The sequence below is a fragment of the Podarcis liolepis genome, assembly GCF_965112155.1.
Source record: "Podarcis liolepis genome assembly, chromosome: 1".
NCBI lineage: Eukaryota > Metazoa > Chordata > Lepidosauria > Squamata > Lacertidae > Podarcis > Podarcis liolepis.
Genome location: NC_139554.1, coordinates 50,191,330 through 50,213,805, shown reverse-complemented (window position 1 = coordinate 50,213,805; position 22,476 = coordinate 50,191,330). Strand labels below are relative to the sequence as shown.

Below are 22,476 nucleotides of genomic sequence, written 5' to 3'. Positions count from 1 at the left end.
GCTTCCCAGCGGCACTTAAAGAAGCAACCACCCTCCTATATCTCTCTTCCTACGATTTAAAGAATAAATAAATCAGCCGCCAGGGCCAAATTCTGGTGTAATCAGGGCCGGATCAAGGTTTAATGAGGCCCAAAGCTGCTGAAGGTAATGGGGCCCTTTCTATTTCCAGCTGTCCTTTGTCAACAACAAATTGCCGCTGTTTTTTGTGTTGAATATATGCTATATGGTAATTTATGGACCTAATAGTTATCTAAAGCCATTTGCACATAACCAATAGGAGCCTATACAACACAAAACACTGTTGCTGTATATAGGTTTTATTTGTTTTCTATCTTATATTTCGGAAATGTACATCGTTTTTTCCCCTTTAATTTTTTTGGGGGGGCTCTAAGAGAGTGCGGCCCTAAGCTATAGCTTGTTTAGGTTATACGTAAACATAAGGCCGCGGGGAGAGCTCTTTTTCGGGGCAGCTGCCGACCATTTCGTGGCGCCTCCTTCCGGCGAGAGGAAAGAGAAAGCGCCCAGCCGAGGGAGGCTGCCTGCTCGCCTGCCAGCCACACGGTTCCCACTCCGAAGCCACGCCGGAACCCGACTAATTTCCCGCGTAAAGCTCTTCTCGGCTCCCTCCCTCCTTCCTTCCTTCCTTTACACCCCCCCCCCCCCCGCTCAGGTTATGAAACCGGCGAGGAGGCGGCTCCTTCTTCCCGCGCCTTTTGTCCATCCCCTCCTCAGCCGGGGCGGCCTCGTTAGCAAGGAACGTGCGGTCAAGGGAGTTCAGGTGAGGGGGCGCCCTTGGCTACCGCTTTCCCTTTGCACCCCTTGCAACTTGTGGCGGAGGCTCCCGCGCTCGGGAGGTGCTTTTCCCCCTCCGAGGATACAAAGCCCTCCCCTTCGCTTGCATTCCCTGCTTCTCGCTATCTGACGCCAAGGACCTCCTTCTTTGCTTCAGGCTCCGCCTTGCTGCCCCCAACCTTATTTCAAAGTCCCCTCACGCCTGAAAGGCGGTGGGCTTTTTTCGTTTTGGTCCAGGGCGGGGAAGGCGGGCGGTTCTATTTAGGCAGCCTTGTACTATTTGGCCTGCCTCTGGTATGCTAATAATATTCAACTTACATAAAACGGAAAGTTGTTTCACGTGCTGTATTTGAGGGAGAGAGAGGAGGAGGAGCCCCCCTGCAGTATTTCCTTCTACGATGGTTTCTTGATTTTTTTCCTTTCTTTTCTGATCATTGCACTTAGCTATTGCTCCAGACTGGTGAAAATATTTTTTGTGTTAAGATCAGTGGTGTAGTATTTCAGGGTTGCAGGGGTCGAAGACCCGTTATTTTTTTTTTCATGCAGGAAGGTCCCTGTCTCCAGCGTCCTAGAGCTGCCCCGTCAGCATGAAAGGGGAGCTTTGTAGCCACTGAATAATGCCCCAAAGTATTATCATCATCATCATCGTTATTATTAAGGACACTGACAACACAAGGTGTTAAACAGGGATTTTGTTCTGAGGGTCTCATATTCAAATGCACACCGCCACACACTAGCTATGCCACAACTCCTTCTACTTATCTATCTTGATAATAAACATGTGGTAGCATAAGTTGCTTTGTCATTAAATATCATATGGCCATTAGGAAACTATTATAAATGTATTTGGAAAGAGCAGGAAGTGGCATAATTTGTCTAGAAACCATTGGCTACATTTGCTTCCAGTGCCTTTTGAATACAGGTTGACCCAGGACCACTAACAGATGGGTAAAAGGAGTAGGATTTGGGGGACCCAAGACCAGCAGAAAACCCCCTCCCAATTTTTCACTTTCATTTTTTATCAAAAAAGTAAATCACTTTGCCATTTCTGAAGAAAGGGCACAAAACATGGAGGTAGCTTCAATGCTTTGGCACTCCGCAGGCAGCACCATTGTTAAGGACTGTCCCAAAGCAATCAAACGAATGAATGTTGACCTCCTCCTCCCCACTTGGGACTTGGGAGAAGCCCCTCAGAGCAGCAGGGGAAAAAACAGGAGAAGCTGGATTGAGGATACAGGTACTGGAGTATGTCAAAGTGCTTTTGCTATTTCACATTATTTCACCCCCCAGGCATGTTGCCTTTACAGAATAATATATAGTCAGTTCGTTTTGGTATGTTTTATTCAGAATTAAATGAGGTTTTATTCCTGCTGAGAATAATTGATATGAACGCAGTCCCACCCCACTCTGATTTTTCATCTCCCCCTGCTTACAACCACTACCGGTCTGCTTCTCATTACTGGGCTGTTGTTTATTTACCCTAGCATTTGGCATCTGAGATGTGTGTGTGTTTCAAGTTACCAACCTTTTCCTGTGACTATTTGACCTGTTTTTAACACTGAATTTTAAATTGTTGTAACCCACTCTGGGAGCTGTTGATGAAGGGCAGGTAATAAATTTAATAATACAAAAAAATAATTGTGAAATGCAACTGTAGAATAATTAAACACCTTTTGACTGCTTCAAGTTAAAATATCTATAGACTGTACACAAGAATATTATTTTATGGAGGTTGATTGCATAGTTTAACTGTGCGCTGCATAATGACATACTTTATCTGTTCCAAATCTCTGTCTTGTCTGGATTAAGCTTCAGTCTGTTTTGCCCTCATCCAGTCAATTACTAACGTCTGATGCTTCAGAGATTGAACAACTTCAATTATGGCAATTTCATGGCAATTCATTGTTTTCTGATATTCCTTGCTCTTATCCTCTTAAGATCAGGGGAAGGGAGAAGAATACCTATACAGTACTAAGCGAGCAATCCTTAGTTTCTGGGAAGAAATGAAATTGAGTGAGGGGGTTGTTGGATCCTGCAGAAAGGAAAGTCAGTGTGGTGTAGTGGTTAAGAGTGGTGGACTCATAATCTGGTGAACTGGGTTCGCTTCCCTGCTCCTCCACATGCAGCTGCTGGGTGACCTTGGGCTAGTCACACTTACTCAGAACCTCCTCATAACTTTTGCATGCTATCTGGAGTTCCATGATGGAAGAAAACTGGGATATAAATGTAAAAAGAGAATGCATAATAAGAAAGTATTGGTGAGGATTTATCAAATGGTGGGGCTTGAAATCTCATGTTACATTTGCTGTTTACTTCCATTTTAAGCTACTTTAAAAATGTATGCTACTTTTCTTAAGAATCTAAAGAGTTCTTCTATGACTATATCCCCCACTCTGTTGGTCTTTCTCAGTGATTTACCAGAATGGCCCCTGGGAAGCAGTCAAGGGACAAGAAACTACAAAAGTCTCCTGAGTGTCCATCAGAAAAAGAGGCAAAAACAACTGGGAAAAGGAAGCGAGACACCAGAGAGCTGGAAAATGAGCCATATGCAAATAAATTACTTGTGAAAAAAGCCCCCAAGATTCTAGAGAAAATGGGTAAGGCCTAAAAACATACATTTCTCATATGTGTCAATGTAATGCTAATTCAATTTGGTTCTGTTGGTATTGTTTGTTCTGATAGTTGCTATTGCTAACAGACCATGGGTACATGTAATTTGATCTCTTCATATTTAATCTTTTCCCCTGTCATTTTTCCTGCAAGCCTTTTGCTTCTCTCTAGGCCAAAATAGTAATAATGAAATCAGCTCTAAATGCAGCTTGTTTTGGTGGTTTGCCACTTAACTAACAAAGGTAATTTAATCCCCACATAGTAAAATTGGGAGAGTTTTAAAAGTTTGCTTTGTACAGCAATGTGAAGCAGAAATCAAATTCTTTGTCGCTTCATGTGGGGCTGCTCAGTTGTAACACTTTTTGAGTTCTGGTAATTATTTAATTTGGTCCTGCAAACTTCATTATATTTCAGATATATGCATGTTTTACAATTGCATTCCTGCTATTTGGAATTTACCACTGGGCCCTGAGTCATGTGTGCTCCAGGGTCAGGGAAATGAATGGTGCTTCAATGCTGGAAGGAGAAGCTGTTCCTTTCCATACAACAGTGAATGAATGGTTTACACTCCCTTTCCTTATTTGAACTAGTAATGCATTGATGTGAACACAAAGACAAGTACAGGAACATTTGGTCAACTTTCCTTGAGACTTATTTATCCCATTCAGCAGTCCAGTATATTTTGCCTTTCCAATTTATCTGGTAAAAGCACTTTAATCTATCTTTTCCATATCTCCCTTTATGGACCTATTTTAACACTTCACTTAGTTTTTGTTTGAATGTTATTTTACGAGTGTTGTTCAAAAAACTGCACTGGCTTTAAAAAGAAGATGAAGCTTTGTACAACCCGAAAAACGTTAGAAAATAAAGCCTCTTAAAGAAATAATCTTCATGATATAAGCAGGTCCAAATATAACTCTCTGTGTTAAAAGTCTTTTGACATTAGAAGTCTCTCAATAAGGTTGAAGTCTCTGCAGATAAGGTTAGAAGTGTAAAAGCATTGGACACATGCATGTTCAAAATTGGGCTGTACTGCTCTCACTAGATTCTTTAGGAAACAGGATTAGGGTTAAGGCAATACTGACAGGAGCACAAGCAGAAGTGGTATCCAAGGTTATGGTCCAAGTAATCAGGGCCTAAAACAAGAAGCCTAGCGAGAGGCAAGCTCGGGATAGTCTGAGGTCATCTTCAAGTTTCATCCATGGGCAAACAAAGGCATGGCAGGTGACAGGTCTGAGGTCAGGCTTAGGCTAGTCAGCCAGCCAAATCTGTCACAGTTCTGGCACAAAAGCATTGTTCCAGCAGTTCTTCCAGCCAAGTATGGGGGTTTTTTTTGAGCTGGAAGTGCTGGACTCACACCCTAAATCCAGATGGCTCCTATCAGCTGCCTTCATCCAGAAGTCTCATTGGCCCCTATGGAGTGCTTGTCTGCAGACAGGCCCTTCTATTGAGGTGGATCTTGTCTAGCATTTGAGGTGCCATCTCTCCTCCAGACTCAGGACTTGTGCACACGCAACCCCAGAAGCTGAACTCACTTGTGGCGTGGATGGCCTCACCTCAGCCTGAGTCTGATCCCAGGCTTGTGGTAGTGCTGGGGACTACAGGTTGTCCTCTGATGAGGAGTCTCCCAGCTGAGGAATGACAGAGACCCAATATTGTATGTGGCAATAATGAGACTGCATCTTTTGAAATCTGAGTCTGCCCCATTCATGCGGTGGAAAGGGCCAGTAGAGTGTGGAATGTTTAAACCCTTTTCAGGCACTCTCATGCTCCACGGTTTAAAGCAGAGCTTTCCACTTTCCATGTTGGTGACACACTTTTTAGGCATGCATCAAGTTGCAACACAGTAATTCAGTTTTACTAGGAAGCCAGAGGTTAAACTACCCCCTGTCCAGCCCCGGGAAGAGTGCAGGAAGTGTTCACGCGACACACCTACAAAGTGCACACTACGGTGTCACAGCACACAGTTTGGAAATCTCGGGTTTAAAGTAAGACTGACTATAAGAAAAGTACCGTACTTGCCAGGGATGGGGGAGCACTCAACACCTCTGTTTGTGCCCCCTTTTATGTATGCTGCTATGGCAGAGAGATTTACCAGGCCAGTTAAAATCAGTGGGGAGTTTTGCTGTTATTTGAATGGGGGTTGCATCCTTAATATTCTCACCTTTTGGTTGACTAAGGAAACACTTTTGTTTTATTATGGACCCTTCCTTGCAAAAATACATGTTTCAAGAGTTTCATTTAATCTGCTTCTACCTCATGTTGAGGACTGTTGTCGTCTGACTCCTAAGAAATTGCAATATGCCGTGTTCCTTTGCTTTGGGGGTGATTAGATATGCTGCAGTCAGATTCTGTGTTGCTGTAGATGCCTCTGGTAATTAAACACAAAACACAGAACCAATGTTCGAAAACAAATCCCAAGCTGAGTTGCTCAGCAAAATTCTCCCTGGACAACAAGTGTTTTTAGACTTTTCCATGAAGAGTCAGCAGGTTTGTTTGTTGAGAACAGCCTGCCAATAGCTCTGCACATTTTCTGTAAGCTACAGAACAAACCTGGAATATTCTGTTTCTGCAGGAACTCCGGGGGGCTTGGCTGGGGTTTATGTACTTATTCTTTTGGAAGTATCTGGAATATTGTGCTTTTATCCTAAACTGGGCCAATATTTATTTTCTTCCACTGTGCTTTAAGAATGATGTCTCCAGCTACCTTAGTTTTTAGCTCATTTTTAACCTGGTAGAGCTATACTGACTGCTAACCTATTTCAGTTCAGAAAGGGGACAAAATACAGCCTCTGTTTTTTTCAGGCCTGTTGCAGCCATTGTTATTTCCTTGCATAGTCTTCTCATTGCCCTCTGCTATTTTGGTTTTTTTTTTTTTTTTTTTGCTTAACACCCAGCCAACTGAAGAGTTGGAGTAGTTCAGAAACTTAAACCACTCAATATTATACGCCCACCTAACCAGTGGTTGCCAAAGTTTGCTGCTCCTAGTCTAGTGTAGTGAGAGTTAACCTGCAATGCTATTCATACTTAACCAGAGAGTAAGCTTCATTGAGCTCAGTGGAGTATTTTGCATGTAGTAGTTTAGCATTAAATGTGTAAGAAGCTGGAATCAGTCCAATCCAAACTTGGGCTTGTATACACCCTACCTCCTTCAACATGTCCAGCAAGAGACTTCATCAGTGTTTTATTTCGCTTTCACAGAATCCTGGCTTGTTATTACAATTAAACCAGAGACTGCAGTTTAAAATAGGCTCTGGTTAATTTAACAAGCCAGCCTTACAACTCATGATTTGAAGTGGCTTGTTTTGAAAACTGACTAGAATTTGTTTTAAAGTATGTTTTTTGTTTCGTTGCACCTGGCTCCAGTTTGGGGTATGTGTCCATTTTTATTTTATTTTTTAAAAACCTGAAATCTGTCCTAAGTGAGCATGTAATATAACTTTTGCTGTTGTCTGGCAGGAGAAGCTTTCCATGGATCCATGGTCAGAAAAACAGGAGTGTTCTTCCATCAGCGAGAGACACAGAAGAACATTGTCCATTATCTACATCAGAATATGCTGGGTGGTGCTATTGGGACACAGCTCAGAAAGGTAGGTGTGTTTCCTTACAAACTGGCCGAACACCTGAGGTTCCTGCAGTTTCTATTTCTATCTAAATGCATACTCTGCATAGTAGTGTGGAGGAGAAAAGAGTTACAGTTCTTTTATTATTGACTGTTTGACCCATGTTTATGTTCCCTCCTCTATAGTATGCATAATACAGCCATGTGTAGATCTTTCCTTTTTAAAAATCCACCTGACTGCATGACACTCTGGTTGCATTTGCACATAATGCTAAATGATAGTTTAGCTAGAATGAGCTTGAGAAAGACTGACTCTTCTCCATCCTCCTCCTCCTCCTGTGCAATTGGGAGAGGGATACTGGCAGAGTATAGTTCCACTTTTAAAGTATATTGGCTTAGCATTATTTTTGAACCAGGAACCCTGGTTTAAAACAAAACTTTAGTAAGTTTCATAACAAGTCAACTCTAAACCACGGATTATGAAGCTGGCCTGTTTTGATAGGCTAACTGAAGTTTCTATGAAAACAACATCCTTGGTCAAATTGTAACTAAGCTGGGATTCTTTAAAAGCTAAAGTAAATTCTGCTGATTTAGCCATCCAGGAGGAGGCAAGGAGAAGGGGGGAGTGTGTGACTGTAGTGCTTTGTTCAGGCTCATAGCATTAAGGTTATGATGAGAGGCAACGCTAAACCATGGCTATCTACAAACTTTTCCTTTCCTCCACCACATCAAATGTAAAACTTTAATTATGGAAATACATAGTACCATTTATTTTCACTCTTGCCCCTGTATGGACAGGATAATGATTTCTCATTGTCGTGTTGCTCATCTTCTCACCATATTCTTTTTCCCCTTATCATTTCTGGAGAAAACCAGCTGGGGAGGGGAACAATTTAAAGTAGAAAAACGAGCAGATAAAGAGTTCCACAGCTCCTCTTGTTGTACCTCTGGTGAAGCTTGCATCATCTAGATGCAGAAATTCATGTTGACAACATTATGACATCATTATGACATCAGCTGATTGACAGCTGATTGACTCACCTATCAAAGTTAGCCTGCAGGGTGTGGGGAGATGAAGATCTGGCCAAAAAGCTTCCTGATCCACACCTGATCTAGAGGTTGTTTTCTGTTCAAAAAGAAAATTAGAGGGAAGATACATATGGATGCATGTAGTGTAGTATGGTCCACAGTTGAACCTGTTAGCAGGATACAGTAGTTGGAAGAGTAGCACAGACTTGAGTATATGGGAATTGCAGGGCTTATCTCTCTCTCTCTCTCTATCTCTCTCTCTCTCATTGTCTTTGTAACAGTGTCTTCAGGTGCCCTTTGTACGTTCCCTCTATTCGTACCGCCTGTTCCGCACAGCAAGTCCCTTTGACAGGAGGGTTACATGCTTGGAATGGCACCCAACGCACCCCAGCACAGTTGCTGTGGGCTCCAAAGGTGGAGACATCATCCTTTGGGACTATGAAATGCTTAATAAAAGCTGCTTCATAAAAGGGGTAAGTCATTGTGAAGATCGAATGCAGTGTCTATGCAAGCTCTGTGTTAGAGCGGTATGTAGATTAATGATGAAGGCTTCTAGTTAGAACTCCATTGCACTGGATAAATCTGTGTTGTAATTTCCCAGCTTTCTATGCAAGGGAATGATCTGGCTACATATTTGAGTTAGATAATTTTTACTCTAAAATAGAAAATACATACGTATTTGGAGAGGTTTTTTATTTGTCTTAACTCTTTACTTCAGCTTCATGCTTTGTTAGATGTGAAAGTACTTCATTGAGTTGAAGGAATGAGGTCCCCGCAAATGAAATAATATTTTCCATCGGCCTTGCTTTGAATTGTTAATAATTCCTTGGCAAAATACACTTGTGTTTATCTGTGGAGTGAACTTCATCTTTTCTAAAGGGTGAGCAAACCCAGAGGAAGAAAATAGCTTCCTTGAGAATTCCAAGTCTTCTCCAAGGATACTGAGCTGCTATGATTTGTATATCTGTCTGTATTCAAGCAAAGATTTTTAAAATAATATCGTCTTAGACATTCCAAAGAAAAGCTCACAAAAGCATAAGACTATACTCTGGGCAGAAACATGACATTGGACTTACCTTTGCACCTTTATCAAACAAAAATAAGGGCGAGTATTATGACAACAATGAATATGGAAGTTTCAGAGTTCCCAAGCTGTTGTTTATCATCCAGAACAGCTTTCCAGGCATCACCTCCATGTTGCATTTTATCCTCCCAAATCCTCACAAGAAGGTAATAATTCAGCCCCCAAATTGAGCTCCTGAAACTCTTCATATATAGTACCCCCTCCCTCCATTGGGACATTACTTGTCTGCAGTCTTATCCTTTATCCCTTTCCCTGCTCCCACCTCTGGTACCCTTAGATTCAGTCCTTTAGCAACTGTTCACAGAACAACCCATTCTTGTAAAGAGGTAGAGTAGGTGACTTTCAGCAGTTTAGTTCATGGTGGCAACTCTGAGAAGAAGCTGAGCCAAACCACTCAAGATGTAGATGGTGCCAGGAGTTCTGCAGGCTTGCTCTTCAACATGGCAGTTATTTAACAGAAATGGTATTAGCCAGAGGAAACTTCTCCTCTATGAGGATATTTGTTCAGCTTGGCTAATGCCACATAAAGATGAATGCTGCCTTGTACTGGTGTTAGATGAGATAACAAGAGGGACTTTCCTTCTTCCTCATCTCTGAGTGGCTTTCTGTTTTTATTCATCCCATTCATTATAGATGAGAACTGGAGGGGCCATCACAGGAATGAAGTTTAACCCTTTTAACCCTAGTGAGCTGTACACTTCATCAGTTGCTGGAACTACTGTCCTGCAGGATTTTAATGGAAATACAATTCGAGTCTTCACCAGTACCGACAACTGGGAGTAAGATGTGATAAAAGTTTTTCCCACCTCTCACTGCTTCTAGTATTAGAAGGCAACAAAACAGAGGAAGTGGTGTAATTTCGGCATGGGTCGGCCCTGACCCTGCTCTTACCAGAGTTATTCACTCAGAATGTGAATGATTTGCTCTTCTTGAATCACTACTATTTGCTTTAATCATGTACTTTATCTTTTAGCCCCCTGAAACTGGCCCTTAAGGCAGGTCACATAGTAAAAAAACAATGTGGAGGAAAACAGTGTACAATTTGATATCGCTATGGAAAACATAGTGAATCATTTTGCAGAAGCCTATCTCTTTGCCTAAAGGGTTCTTTCTCATTTGGCAGAGATATATTTCCCAAATATGCATCAGATTGAATTTATTGCCTTAATTGTGCATGATCTGTCTGTAAATATGACATATACTCGAGCAATAACAAACATACTGTAATGAATAGATAGATAAAGAGCCATAACAGAACAACTTAGTGTTGGAAATGTGGTAGGAGATTGGTAGTTTGGGAACTCCCCTGTGCAGGTGACAAAGGAGTGGAAATTATTTTATTGTGTTCCTAAGCTTGTTTTGAATTATATTTACAAATGAAACACACACATTCAGTATTATAACTTACATTTATTCTGGGCACCAGTGTTTCGGATTATGAGCAAACACATAAAAGAGCCTTGTAGCACCTTTAAGTTATTAAGAAGTGCATCTGATGAAGTGGGCTCTTCACGAACGTTATTGCCACAATAAGTCTGTTGAATCTTGTGGCATCCAACTGTGTTGCCAGCTGCAAATAAGTGAGGCTGTTAACAGAGATCTCTGAAGGCTGCTTTTCATTTTGACACTTGAGAAAAGCCTTCAATGACAATAGACTGAGATACATTAGGATTTCTTTTCTTCTTTTTTCATCCTTATTTTGTCAGCATCTTGTGATACCATATCCCTTATTTTTGGGTTCATTTGAATGCTTACCAGTTTCACATTTTTGTTCTTAAGCTATCTTAGGATCTCTTGAAACTTCATTGAGCACTTTATTTGATGTTACTTTGTCCTGATACTGATATTAACACCAGCTTTGGGAAGAATGTGTGAATAAACTTTTATCTGTGTCAACCTGAATGTAGGTTTGGTTGCATGAGTTTTTTATTTTCCTTCCAATTCAGGCATCAGGAACCTGATTCTCACAGTAGTTATCTGAAGCATATACCAGAAGCAAAACAGACACATGCTTGGATATCCTCATGTAATATTTTTATACCTCCACAGATGGAGGTCTTTGTGTAAAGGAATAAATATGACATAAGTTCTTGTGTGAAGTCTTCACATTTTGATGCAGCAAAGCGAAGATTGATGGAATTAGATTAGTTTTCCTCTACGCTATGGAATCTCCAGAAGCTCCAATGGGTGTTGAGAAGTAAAATAAGCAATGCACTGGATGCAGCTGCAGAGAAGTTGTGAACGAATACCTTCCTAGAAATATATAATGGACAATTTCAGTGCTGAGGTTCAATAGGATGGAATAGTGTTCCAATTTATTCTTGGTTTTTCAATTGTGTGGAGGGACATCAAGTTGCAGTTGCCACATTCACATCCTTTAGTTGGAACAAGAGGAATCTTAATGTAGCTGAAGGGAACTTTTTAATATGTGGGAAGTTGCCTGGCTTTATCATAAAGGTGCAGAACTTATTTGCGTTTTCAATACACAGTTGGGAATATTTAGTACTATACTTGTTTAAAGACGGAGGGTGTGTGTCGTAACTTGAGACATAATGTTATATGTTGTCCTCAGAATTATCCTAGGTCTGCAAAGTTCTTTGTTTGCTCTATGTTTAAATAGGTACTGGAAGTGTTAAAGAATGTAAGAGTAGAAAGTCAATACTAATAGTTCTGCAAGAAGGAGCTTGATAAACCAGTCTACCAGCACACAGATGGCTTAATGTTTCTCTTAGGTTTTTTTTAATTGCTTGGTGCTTTTGAAGAGGATATTGTATAGCTTCTCAACATTTTTGAAGTGGAACTTCTGAAAGAAATTTGCATGCAACATCTGAGAAGTTAACTAGTTCAGAGCTAGTACTGTACAAGGTGCAATGTTCAGCATTAAGTAGGTAGGTGTGAATTCACCTAGAGCCTGAACTCAGTGCATCTCTGCCAGGTTGTGCTGACTGCCTATTCCCATCCTTCCTCAGTAACTTAGGCATATTCCTCTCTGTGTTCCAGAAAGGCCCAGGAGACTCTCTTGGAGGCATGAAATTCAGCCCATTTGAGTCGGCAAATCTTTATGTGGCTTCAGGGGATGGCACCCTTAGTCTACAGCACCTTGAGGGCCGACCAGCGCAAGTGATCTCCCGCACCCCAGTCTGTGACCATGAATTCCATGATGTTTGGTGAGGAGTGAGAAGGGCAGTGTCGTTGTTCAGCTCATAAATTTCCTTTACCCTTCCTTTGAATGTGCCAGGACAGATTATTAGCATTTGCTTGGGCTGTTTCCCTGGGCCTATTGGAGGCAATACGTTTCTGATCATGTGGATTGGAATACGATTACTGTTGTGCATAATAGCAAATGGAAGTAGTTCGGCTTTTTCGTGGGCATGAGCACTTGAGTAGTGTTTTGCTTGATGGAGTGTTGAGATGCTGGAAATCCCTCTTTCCTTGGGTGCATAGCATACCCTGTATAGCACACCTGACATGTAGAGAAGGCAAACAACTTTTTCAGTAGGAATTCTACAAACTGCAGCACTCTAACCATGTCACGCATGCTCAAAGAAGAGCGAACAAGACAGGTTCTGGGGTTTTATCTTTACACTGCCTAATTGTCCCGAACTGAGTGAGTGTGACTGTGCATCAGAGCCAATAAGGTCTGCTTTCATATAGCAGGAACATTTATCAGCTGCATGTCTCCCATTAAAACAAAGTAATACAGGAAGGGAAACTGTTTGAAGATATAAATTGCAGCTCATGTTTGGGAGTTAGTATTGGGAGGTAGCATGCAATATGCTCAAAGAAAGAGGAATGTATAGAATTCTAATGCTTGTTTAGATCTGGGTTTCTTTTTCAAGCATTCTGGAGGTTTACTGGAAGACGTGAAAGATAAGGAGCAATCTCATCTGCCACAGAAAGTGTGACTTGGCTCTCACACTTGCAGGGCGAACCCTACCATTGGGCAGAATATGTTGGCAGATGTTTTAGGGCAGTAGTAGAAGGCCGTTGCTCTACTTTCTGAGCTCCTAAACTATTTCCCTATAAGAGCAGTGCGTGCCACAAGGTCTGCCTTCTGCCCCTATTTCCTGCCCCCTAAGCTAGCCTGTTGCTCTGAAGTGTGGTGGATGCTGTCTCACCCCCAGTGCTGAAATAAGAGTCATCTGCCAGTCTGCTCAGCTTCTGTATCCATGGAATGGGAGTGTGTGTGTGATGGTGGTGAGCCATCTTGACCTATACATCAGGCAGTGAAGTGTCTTGGGCGAGCTTTGGGTTCCTGTGTTTCACAACGTCCAAACTTATCTACCCCTTTTCCAACACTTAAAATTAGTGTTCATTTCAAATACTTAGAACTGATGCGATACACATTGTGAATGTTTTAAAGAGTGTGCTTGGTTTTTCCAAGTGATGCCTGCTGGCTTTGTTACACTACTTGATAAATAATCCAACACTGATCCCACATCAGAATGTCACTAGGGTTCAGTTCAGCGCAGCTGTGATTCCATTATTTATATAAATACTGTTTTTGCATTCTGCTAAGAACAGAGAACCACCTTAGTTGTACATCTAGGGGGTGAACATTCTGAATTTGTACTTCTTTCTTTCTTTAGTTTCTGGTACTGCAGTGTTGATGTATCTGCAACTTGCCGGACTGTGGCGACAGGTGATAATGTGGGCAACGTAGTTCTGCTCAGTACTGAGGGTGAAAAGGTTAGTGTGCCCCTCCTCTTTGCCTTACAGCCTGCTTTGATCAGGCATACATAGGTGTTTGGTATTTTTAACATCTGCCTAATGTTGCCCTGACTTAGAATATATATCATGGATGATTTTGGACTCCTATCAGCCCCAACCAGCAAGGCCACTGATCAAGGATTACGGGAGTTGTACAACATCTGGAGAACCATAGGTTCCCTTTACTACAGAGATCATATTCCCCAGGAGGAGAAACTGGAAGTTCCTTATTTAGATTAATCTTTGATCTCTGGTAGAGTTTTGGAATTGTCTTTATTAGGCTGATTTAGAATACAAGCATATATTCTCCTGTCTTCCATATCATTTTTTTTAAAGAGGTTTTACCATCTCCTAGAAAAGTATGTTTGATGTCTAAATCTCTTGCTCTGTAGTTGTAATGCATTTCGGCTTTTGTTTTATCCACTGCAGGTATGGAACCTGAAACTGCACAAAAAGAAAGTAACTCACGTGGAATTCAATTCTCACTGTGATTGGCTCTTAGCTACAGCCTCTGTGGATCAGACAGTAAAGATATGGGATCTGAGAAACATTAAGGACAAGTCAAGTTCTCTTCATGTACTTCCACATGATAAACCCGTTAATGCAGGTAAGAAAGCAAAGTGGCTCAGGCTTATACTCTGCCACCTAACCATTCTTGGCTTGTGCGTGCTTCAGGTCAGTGCCGCATGCCTTTGTCTTTCAACCTTGCATTCACTGTACCAGCTGTTGGCCTTGTAAAGGTCGCCAGTCCTGCTACCTAACAAGATTGTTTGGATAAAATGAGATACAGTGGTACCTCAGGTTAAGAACTTAATTCGTTCCGGAGGTCCGTTCTTAACTTGAAACTGTTCTTAACCTGAGGTACCACTTTAGCTAATGGGGCCTCCTGCTGCTGCCACACGATTTCTGTTCTCATCCTGAAGCAAAGTTCTTAACCCGAAGTAGTATTTCTGGGTTAGTGGAGTCTGTAACCTGAAGCGTCTGTAACCCGAGGTACCACTGTACAAGCACATTATAAGGTGCCTTCAAACCTTGGCCTAAGTTGTGAAGGAAATTGGAAGATATGTGGGGAAAAACAAACACTAGTCCTATTCCTGTCATAGTTTCACATGTCTTGTCAAAAAGATGAAGTGTGTCTATACTGAGTGTGTCTATAGACTTGCTAAAATTTAAATCAAAGTTTTAATAGTAATGTTAGCCCTACAGGATAAAAACAACAACAGAGAAGAATAGAGGTGGTGGCTTAGTTATTATTTTCCATGTTAAAAAATATATTATGCAACACTTATTCTTAATCTTAATCATATTCTTAATCTTATTCTTAATGTCTGAATTGTGTTCATAAATAAAGTGTAACAAGAATTGTTTACCATCTCTTTAATGCACATCTTTCAGCCAAATTCCAAATCATAGTAATAATTTCCCTATCCTTCAACATAGGAGGTCTTTGATTAGGCCATTTACTTGCAATCAGTATTTGGGCATCTGAAAAAGATTCCAAATAAAACTTGAGATGTTTAGGCCACACTACGTATTTCAAATATCCAAGTGCAATATTCAAGATTTATATTAAATGTTACTTCAGAATCACTGAATTCTAAACCAGTCCCTGCCTCCCCAAATTCTGCAATTGTCATTTCACATTTTCAGTCTTGTTTAAAAAGTGTGTGGTAAAGCTAAAAGTGAAGTCAGTGTGAATTTATTTAATTAAGTCCAAGGAAACTGAATTTAGAGACCGATAACCTACTGAAATCTGTGGTACTTAAGGATTTATGCAGATAGTTTGGTTGATTTTGGTGGAAATTCAGCATTTTGTTCTCTGATAAGATTGCGTATTACATTCTAGTTATGTCTATAACTGGTGCTGTTTAGGACATATTCAAATGTTGCTCTTATTTGTTTTAGAAGAGACCATCACTCAACAATTACACATTTATTATAATTCTTCTACAGGACTAATAATAATAATATTAATAATAATAATAAGCATAGTGAGATAGTAATCATAGCTGCAAATATAATATATAAATATAATATTTCATTGATGATTTATTTTGTTATTGGCCACAATACATTTACATACATTTATACATATTCCTGTTTTCTCCCCCTCCTCCCCAGCATATTTCAGCCCAACGGATGGGGCTAAGCTACTGAGTACTGACCAGTACAATGAAATCCGGGTCTATTCCTCTTCTGATTGGTCCAAACCCCAGCATCTGATTTCACATCCCCATCGGCAGTTCCAGCACCTTACACCTATCAAGGTGAAGAAATAGGAGTGTTGACTTGGAAACGTGACCCATTTGATGCAGAGAGCAGAGAGTTAAGAAGAAAAGCATCCTACAACTGCTGTATGGAAAATTGCTGGGAGCCTTATGGACAGGCTCTTTCTATATGTATAGATTCAAGTATAGGATATTGAGGAGAGTGGTTCATTCTGCTTCTGATTATGAATCTATATAAATAAGCATTCCAGTATACAACCTTAGACTGGAATCTACAGTGACAGCAACCATTATTGGTGGCAGGGTTGGGCAGAAGGAATCCTAGGGCAGTGGCACCTAGTTGTAATCAGAACGTCTCCCTAGATTTGTACACAAGTTCCAAGTGGTAGGGTTAGTAAGAACCTATGGAAATTCTGTTGCTACATTATGATACCTTGAAAGGTCTGCAGTTTGTTTACTCCCATGTGGGGGGTACGAGCTGAATCTGGATGACCCACAGAACGCCAGCACTCGATAAGACTGTTGTTGTCATCGTCATCGTCATCCTAGTCTTCTGTAACACATATCAGTTTAGCACTGACCTTGCTTAACCATCTCTTCTTTATTTTAGGCAACATGGCATCCTCGCTATGACCTCATTGTGGTGGGTCGTTACCCAGACCCTAGGTTCCCAAGCTACACAGTGGGCGAGTTGAGAACCATTGACATATTTGATGGAAACAGTGGGGAGATGGTGTGCCAGCTGCACGATCCAAATGCATCTGGAATTATCTCGGTAAGTGTAGATAGCATGTCCAAAGAGCTACTGTGCCCCAGCCCCAAAAAAGTGAGAGGGTTAGGGAAATAATAATTTATTTTCTTATATGGTGCAACTGATTGATGGGTTTGCTTGTGACAAATGTTTGCCTCCAATACAGCGCTTCTCCTTAAGAATAGCTCACATAGCTCTTTTTTAAGGACAGACATATTCACAGCAGGAGTTCACTTGGGTGGGGAGGCCCTGTGTTACCACTTTTTGGTAGGACCACTAGTGCCTAATGGAGAGATATCCTCTGAAACCTGGACTGCTCTATTGTACTGGATGTGGCCATGGCTTCACACATTTTAGCTTGTCTTGGTAGCCAGCACCTGTGGTTTCCATTACTCTGACCTTCCTCTGTGTCTCACTTCTGACCCCATGTTGCACCTGGGAGATCTTTGGCAGCAACAAGAGTTCTTGCTGCTACTGAATCATCCAAAGCATGGTGTAAGGTCAGAGATGAGACCCCTTCCCCACCCTGGAGTTTTCTGTACATGTGGGATGACTTAGGTATGGTCAGTTGGTGGAGAATCTTAATCTCAGGGTGGTGGGTTCAAGCCCTACGTTGGGCAAAAGATTCCTGCATTGCAGGGGCCTGGAACAGATGACCCTGGTAGTCCCTTCCAACTTACAATTCTATGATTGTGTGTCTATGCATTTGATGTGTATCTCTTGACCAGCAAGAAGTGTGAGAGCTGTCAGAGTTTCTACGTTGTGTGGAGACCTCAGGGAGGAAGAGGCACCTTCCACTTTCTGCAGGGTCAAGATCATCAGAATCAGTTTTTTGTCGTTGCCACTGATGAATGTGTTTGTGAACTGTAGCAGAGACATTTGTATTTTTTAGGTTTTCTTAGCTGTTCTTTTTTTAAAGAGCTGCTGACCTAGCCATTTGCAATGTTGCAAATTCCAGCCTTTCCACTGAATGCCTGGACAGACTACTGTAATAGCCCCACCCTTTCCTCCAGAGGCATGCCTTTCGTTTCCTAAACTCCAGAAATGAGGAGATGCACAGCTGTCTCTAAACTTCAATAAACAAAGTTCATGTCAATTCATTTGGTGTGTGGGCTGTGGGAAAGAATACCTGAGTTGTTTATTTCCACACCAGATGTTCAGAATTGAAATCAGAGCCCTGATTGTTTTAAAAAAAACCTATCTTAATTGTGCGCCCATGCAGTTTCTGAGGCAGAGGTTCATTTCCATTCTTGTGGTGGAAGAAACGTTTTATCTCCTGTTGCCAGAGCTGCCTCTTCCTAAGCCAGATTTCATGAGAGCCGCTTACTGAGGCTCCTGGTTAGATCTGTCAGTTAATTTTCTGCAGGAGGCTTTTAAAAATCTTTTTAATCCTTTGCTTCTTGTCACCATACGCATCTCGTGATAGACTGATAGGTGGGAGATGGAGAGACCTTCTATTCAAAGCTCTGCTGATTTGTGCAAAACTCTTTCCACATCCAGTGCTGGGCATTTCTCTGTCCAGAATGTTCTGGTTTTTTATTTGATTGATGATGTTAAGTGAACAACCGACATGGTTACAATGCATTATTGTGTTTACATTTGCAGCTCAATAAGTTTAACCCTATGGGAGACACCCTAGCTTCTGGAATGGGTGAGTGGTTGGTTTAATCTTACACATTTGATAATGGACCACTGTTCTCACCAGATAAAAACAATCAGGCACTCTCCAGATAAAAGCATGCTGACAATGGCGTGGGATTTTGTGGCTATACCTATAACACTTTCTAGATGTTCATTTGGGACATTTTTATCCTACCTTTCCTCAACAACTACAAAAGTTGTATTTTAAGACTGTTTACATACACAGAAGAATGAGTGGTGCTTTAACAATAAAAGCACAAGAGAGAGTGGTGCAGAACCCTTCCCATGCCTTACCTTCCAGCCACCTTCTTGGCTTTGTTACCAGAAGCAAGCCAGAAACAGAGGAAAATACGAGGTTGAGGAGAGTTCATCACCCCATTCCTGTGGGATCCTTTTGCTGCTAAAGATACCAGTCCCTGCTTAGCATGTGAACGGGCCAGTTTTGTGTCTTTCCACATGCAATCTTTTGTTGTCACAGTCACACCTACCGTATTTTTCCATGTATAAGATGCCCCCCATGTATAAGACGACCCCTATTTTTTTTAACCCAAAATTAAGAAATTAAGTTGTTTGGCTTTTTTGGGGGGTGGGGGAGGTCACTCCTGCCAATCGTTCGCCCGCCTGCCCACCACTGCCGATCGCTTGCCACAGTCACTGCCGATCACACACCTCACTGCAGCTGCCAATTGTCTGCCTGCTCGCAGCCGCCAACAGCCCACCCGCCCACTTGCTGTAGCCGCCAATTGCCTACCCGCCTCGCCACAGCCACCGATTGCCTGCCCAATTGCTGCAGCTAATCGCCAGCAGGCCTTGCCACAACCACCAATCACCGCTGCCAATCTCCTGCTTGCTGCTGCCATTAATCACATGTCCCCCCTCTGCATTCATTATCCAAGTATAAGCTGACACCCAATTTTTGCCTTTTTTAAAAAAAAACAAAAAGCATCGTCTTATACACGGAAAAATACGGTACTTTGACCCTTGACTACTTTGTTCTTTAGCTTAGAAATGATAGGGTGGAACAGTCTATTGAAAGGAGAGTACTGCTGCCATCTATTGGCCTTTTAGGCAGTAATGCAAAAGACAGAAGGCCCATAATAAATTAACCTTGGCAGTTATATGGATTCTTTAAGTAAATTTACCTAGCACCTGTGACAAATAAACCTTTTAGCAGTACCAGTATACCAGTGCCTTCGTGTGTACCAAGGATTGTGGACTGAACCTGTACACTTTTGCTAGTTTCCAGCAGTCTGCTTCATATCTTAAGTGGACCCTTCCTTGCTTGGAGTTAATTTGGCAACATCATAAAGGCATGCAAGAGAGCAAGGGACAGGGGAGAAACACCAGGTGATAAGTAAATGGCGTATCAGGATTCCTTGGCGAGAAGAAAGGAGGCGGGGGGGGAGTCTTGGGTGGGAGGCAGCAACCTGAGTGACAGGCAGATTGCTGTTAGGAGCAGTAAATCTGTGTGATTAATGGGTTGCAGTTAGTTTTGTTATTTTCTACGATTCAGTCAGGCTATAGCTTCATTGTCTTCTGGTGTTTTTGCAGTACGTTTTAAGCTGAGTGCACAGTGTGATTGGTGATGATGACTAGTGACTGAGTGGGAGATACTGTGGGAGTTAGTGTGTGGATTGTGTGTGTGAGCGGGTGGATGTGTGAGAATAGAATGGAATGAGTGATACTGAATGAGCAGCAGATGTATGATTTGAGTGGATGTAAGACAGAATTCGGATGTAATGTGTGTGTGTCATTGAGATGAATGCTGTATATTGTGAGTCAAGGAAGGGGGAAGGGATAATTGACTCTTAAGTTGCTTTAATAATTTGCCACTTTGTGTTTGTTTTGGGGGATTTTATTGTATTGTATTTTAATGATGTTTCTCAGTTTCCTTGTCTACTTTCTCTTGCTCTCCATATATATATACTACACATAATTGCAGGGGCGCATACACACACACAATTTTATAAACCACTAAGAAACTGTCTTAAGTGTTAAAGAGGTTTATAAAGTGTTAAGAGGTGTTTGAAAATATGAAATAAAAAAAATACTCAGGCATAGCTGCCTAACTTAAAGGTACTGTTAAGTGTTGGGAAAGATGAATTACTGATATACCTGATTATTAGCTACTACTTTGGATTCTGTTCCTGTAATGAGACTTTGTAGATCTAACATCCAAAGCCAATCACTCCATTAAACCTTAGTAGCTGGGAAGTAAGCAGGTCTGGCAGACAATGTCTGAGTTCTTGGATGTATTATTATCATCATCATCATTTAAAATATGTACTTGGGTAACAATAGTACATACAGAGTCTCTGTTTTCAAGTCAGATATTTCTTCATACAGGCCAGTCACATTCAGAGTGAGACAATACTGTTACAGGCAATATGGGTTTGGCGGGAAAGAAAGTGGGAAGAGAGATGGGGGTAAGAGGAGAGATAGTAAAGTTTCATTCTTTTGCATAGTATATGAGCAAAGCATTTGTATCAGCATCATGTGAACAATTCCTTTATTTTCGCTGGTGATGGTCAGAGCTCTTAGAATGTACTTTTTATTTTGCTTTCCAAAGCAGAATTCCTAAAATTGTCACTTTTTTCCTTGCAGGTTTTAATATTCTGGTCTGGAGTCGGGAGGAAATGGTAACCCAGAATCAGGAGTGTCTCATGCAGTCCATGACAGAGCAGGGAATGAGATGCAGACGCTTATCTCGACTGGGGACACAGAACCAAAGACAATCAACCACAGGAGCAAGCAAACTTAAAACTAAACTATTTAGTCTTGAATTAGAGAGCACCAAAACAAAGGGCAAAGAGCATAAATTACAAGAGAAGAAGAAGAGAGGAAAATATTCAGAGGACTGATCAGGCAAGCATATGTGGTGTTCATTTAGAGCAAAGCCTGTGCTGGCATGGTAGGCAAGTGTGGCTTCAGAGAGAAGCAAGCCCTTACCCTAACCCAGCTTCTCTGGATCATGGATGTTATGTTGCTGGATCACGGATGGTATGTTTCAAAATCCTTTAAGAGCAAAGAATGGGTCCACGCTCAATACTCACATGCATTTGACCCAATTAAAGGAGCACCATATTTGTGCACACTTGCAGATTTTTAACTGTCTGGGACATGGCACAATGCAAAGAACTGGGCTATGCTGACAGTTCAGTTTGCATTTTCAGAACACACTATTTCCCCTTCCAGTGTATTGAGCAACCTGGGTTTGTCTTCCCATGCCAGTTCAAAATGTGAGAATTTCCCTTCTCAAGGGTTCTTTCCCAGCACTGCTTCCTCAAAACAGATATGTTGTGAGGCAACTGTTAAACTAGAAGCATTTACTTGATTGATAAACTGCTTGTGGCCTAGGTATAGAAGTACAGACTTCGTGAAGAGGCTGTTTGAGACTAAGGCAGGTGGCTTGGGTTTCATATTGCAGCAGTTGCTATTGGGATTTTGTTTTGTTCACCTCATTTACAAAATTGAGATATATTCAATAAAGTTTTGTATGGAACATTTTTTTGGGTAATGCCTGAGAAGCTGAACTGCTCCCTAAGAAGAAAAAGAACTAGGAAGGAGGCATATCCAAAGACCAGATACGAGGAGCTTTACAAACTTTATCCCAAATAAACTGAAGTTCTGTGCATGAATGAATTATGCAAGTTTCAGTAACTTGCATAATTTTGCTTTCAAGAACCAGGCCTTTTAGATCTTGACTCCCTCCTACCCCACCCTCTGGTAAGAGCTATGGAACAAAAGAAGTGTTATTGGGCAGGAATCAAAGAATAATAACCATAGTAGGAAGAAAAAGGTTCAGGAGCCCCATCTTTGCAAACTTGGTTGAAAATCTGCTCAACTCACCTCATAATCTCCTCCCCTGCTTCTACTTCCATATGCTCAAGAAAGAAGCAGTTTCAAGATGTTCCAACTGCACACCAGATATAAATGCGCAGAGTAGGTGGAACCCTATAAACTCACTCCTATAAATACATCAATTTACATAAAGAAACAGTAAAATAAAGTGTAGTATATACAGACAACTTTCATAAAGGCAGGTTTTCCCTTGGGGTGAAATGTTTTC

At 41.4% G+C, this 22,476-nt stretch overlaps 1 protein-coding gene across 5 annotated transcripts; it reads left to right on the top strand.

The window, feature by feature from the left end:
• DDB2 (damage specific DNA binding protein 2) lies at window positions 1-21,909 on the top strand. 5 transcript variants are annotated; one of them, XM_083460516.1, is made up of 11 exons: window positions 1-144; window positions 3,203-3,389; window positions 6,862-6,992; window positions 8,275-8,466; window positions 12,078-12,244; window positions 13,667-13,766; window positions 14,217-14,394; window positions 15,909-16,054; window positions 16,626-16,790; window positions 18,372-18,417; window positions 21,012-21,909. In XM_083460516.1, the coding sequence occupies exons 2-11, from the start codon at window positions 3,215-3,217 to the stop codon at window positions 21,266-21,268; spliced, it is 1,557 nt and encodes a 518-aa protein (XP_083316642.1). In that variant the 5' UTR covers window positions 1-144; window positions 3,203-3,214; the 3' UTR covers window positions 21,269-21,909. The 5 variants fall into 5 exon arrangements, with proteins under 5 accessions (XP_083316642.1, XP_083316640.1, XP_083316643.1 ...); XM_083460514.1 differs by lacking the exon at window positions 1-144 and adding an exon at window positions 517-778; XM_083460517.1 differs by lacking the exons at window positions 1-144; window positions 12,078-12,244 and adding exons at window positions 517-778; window positions 9,711-9,856.
• The last annotated feature ends 567 nt before the right edge of the window (window positions 21,910-22,476 follow it).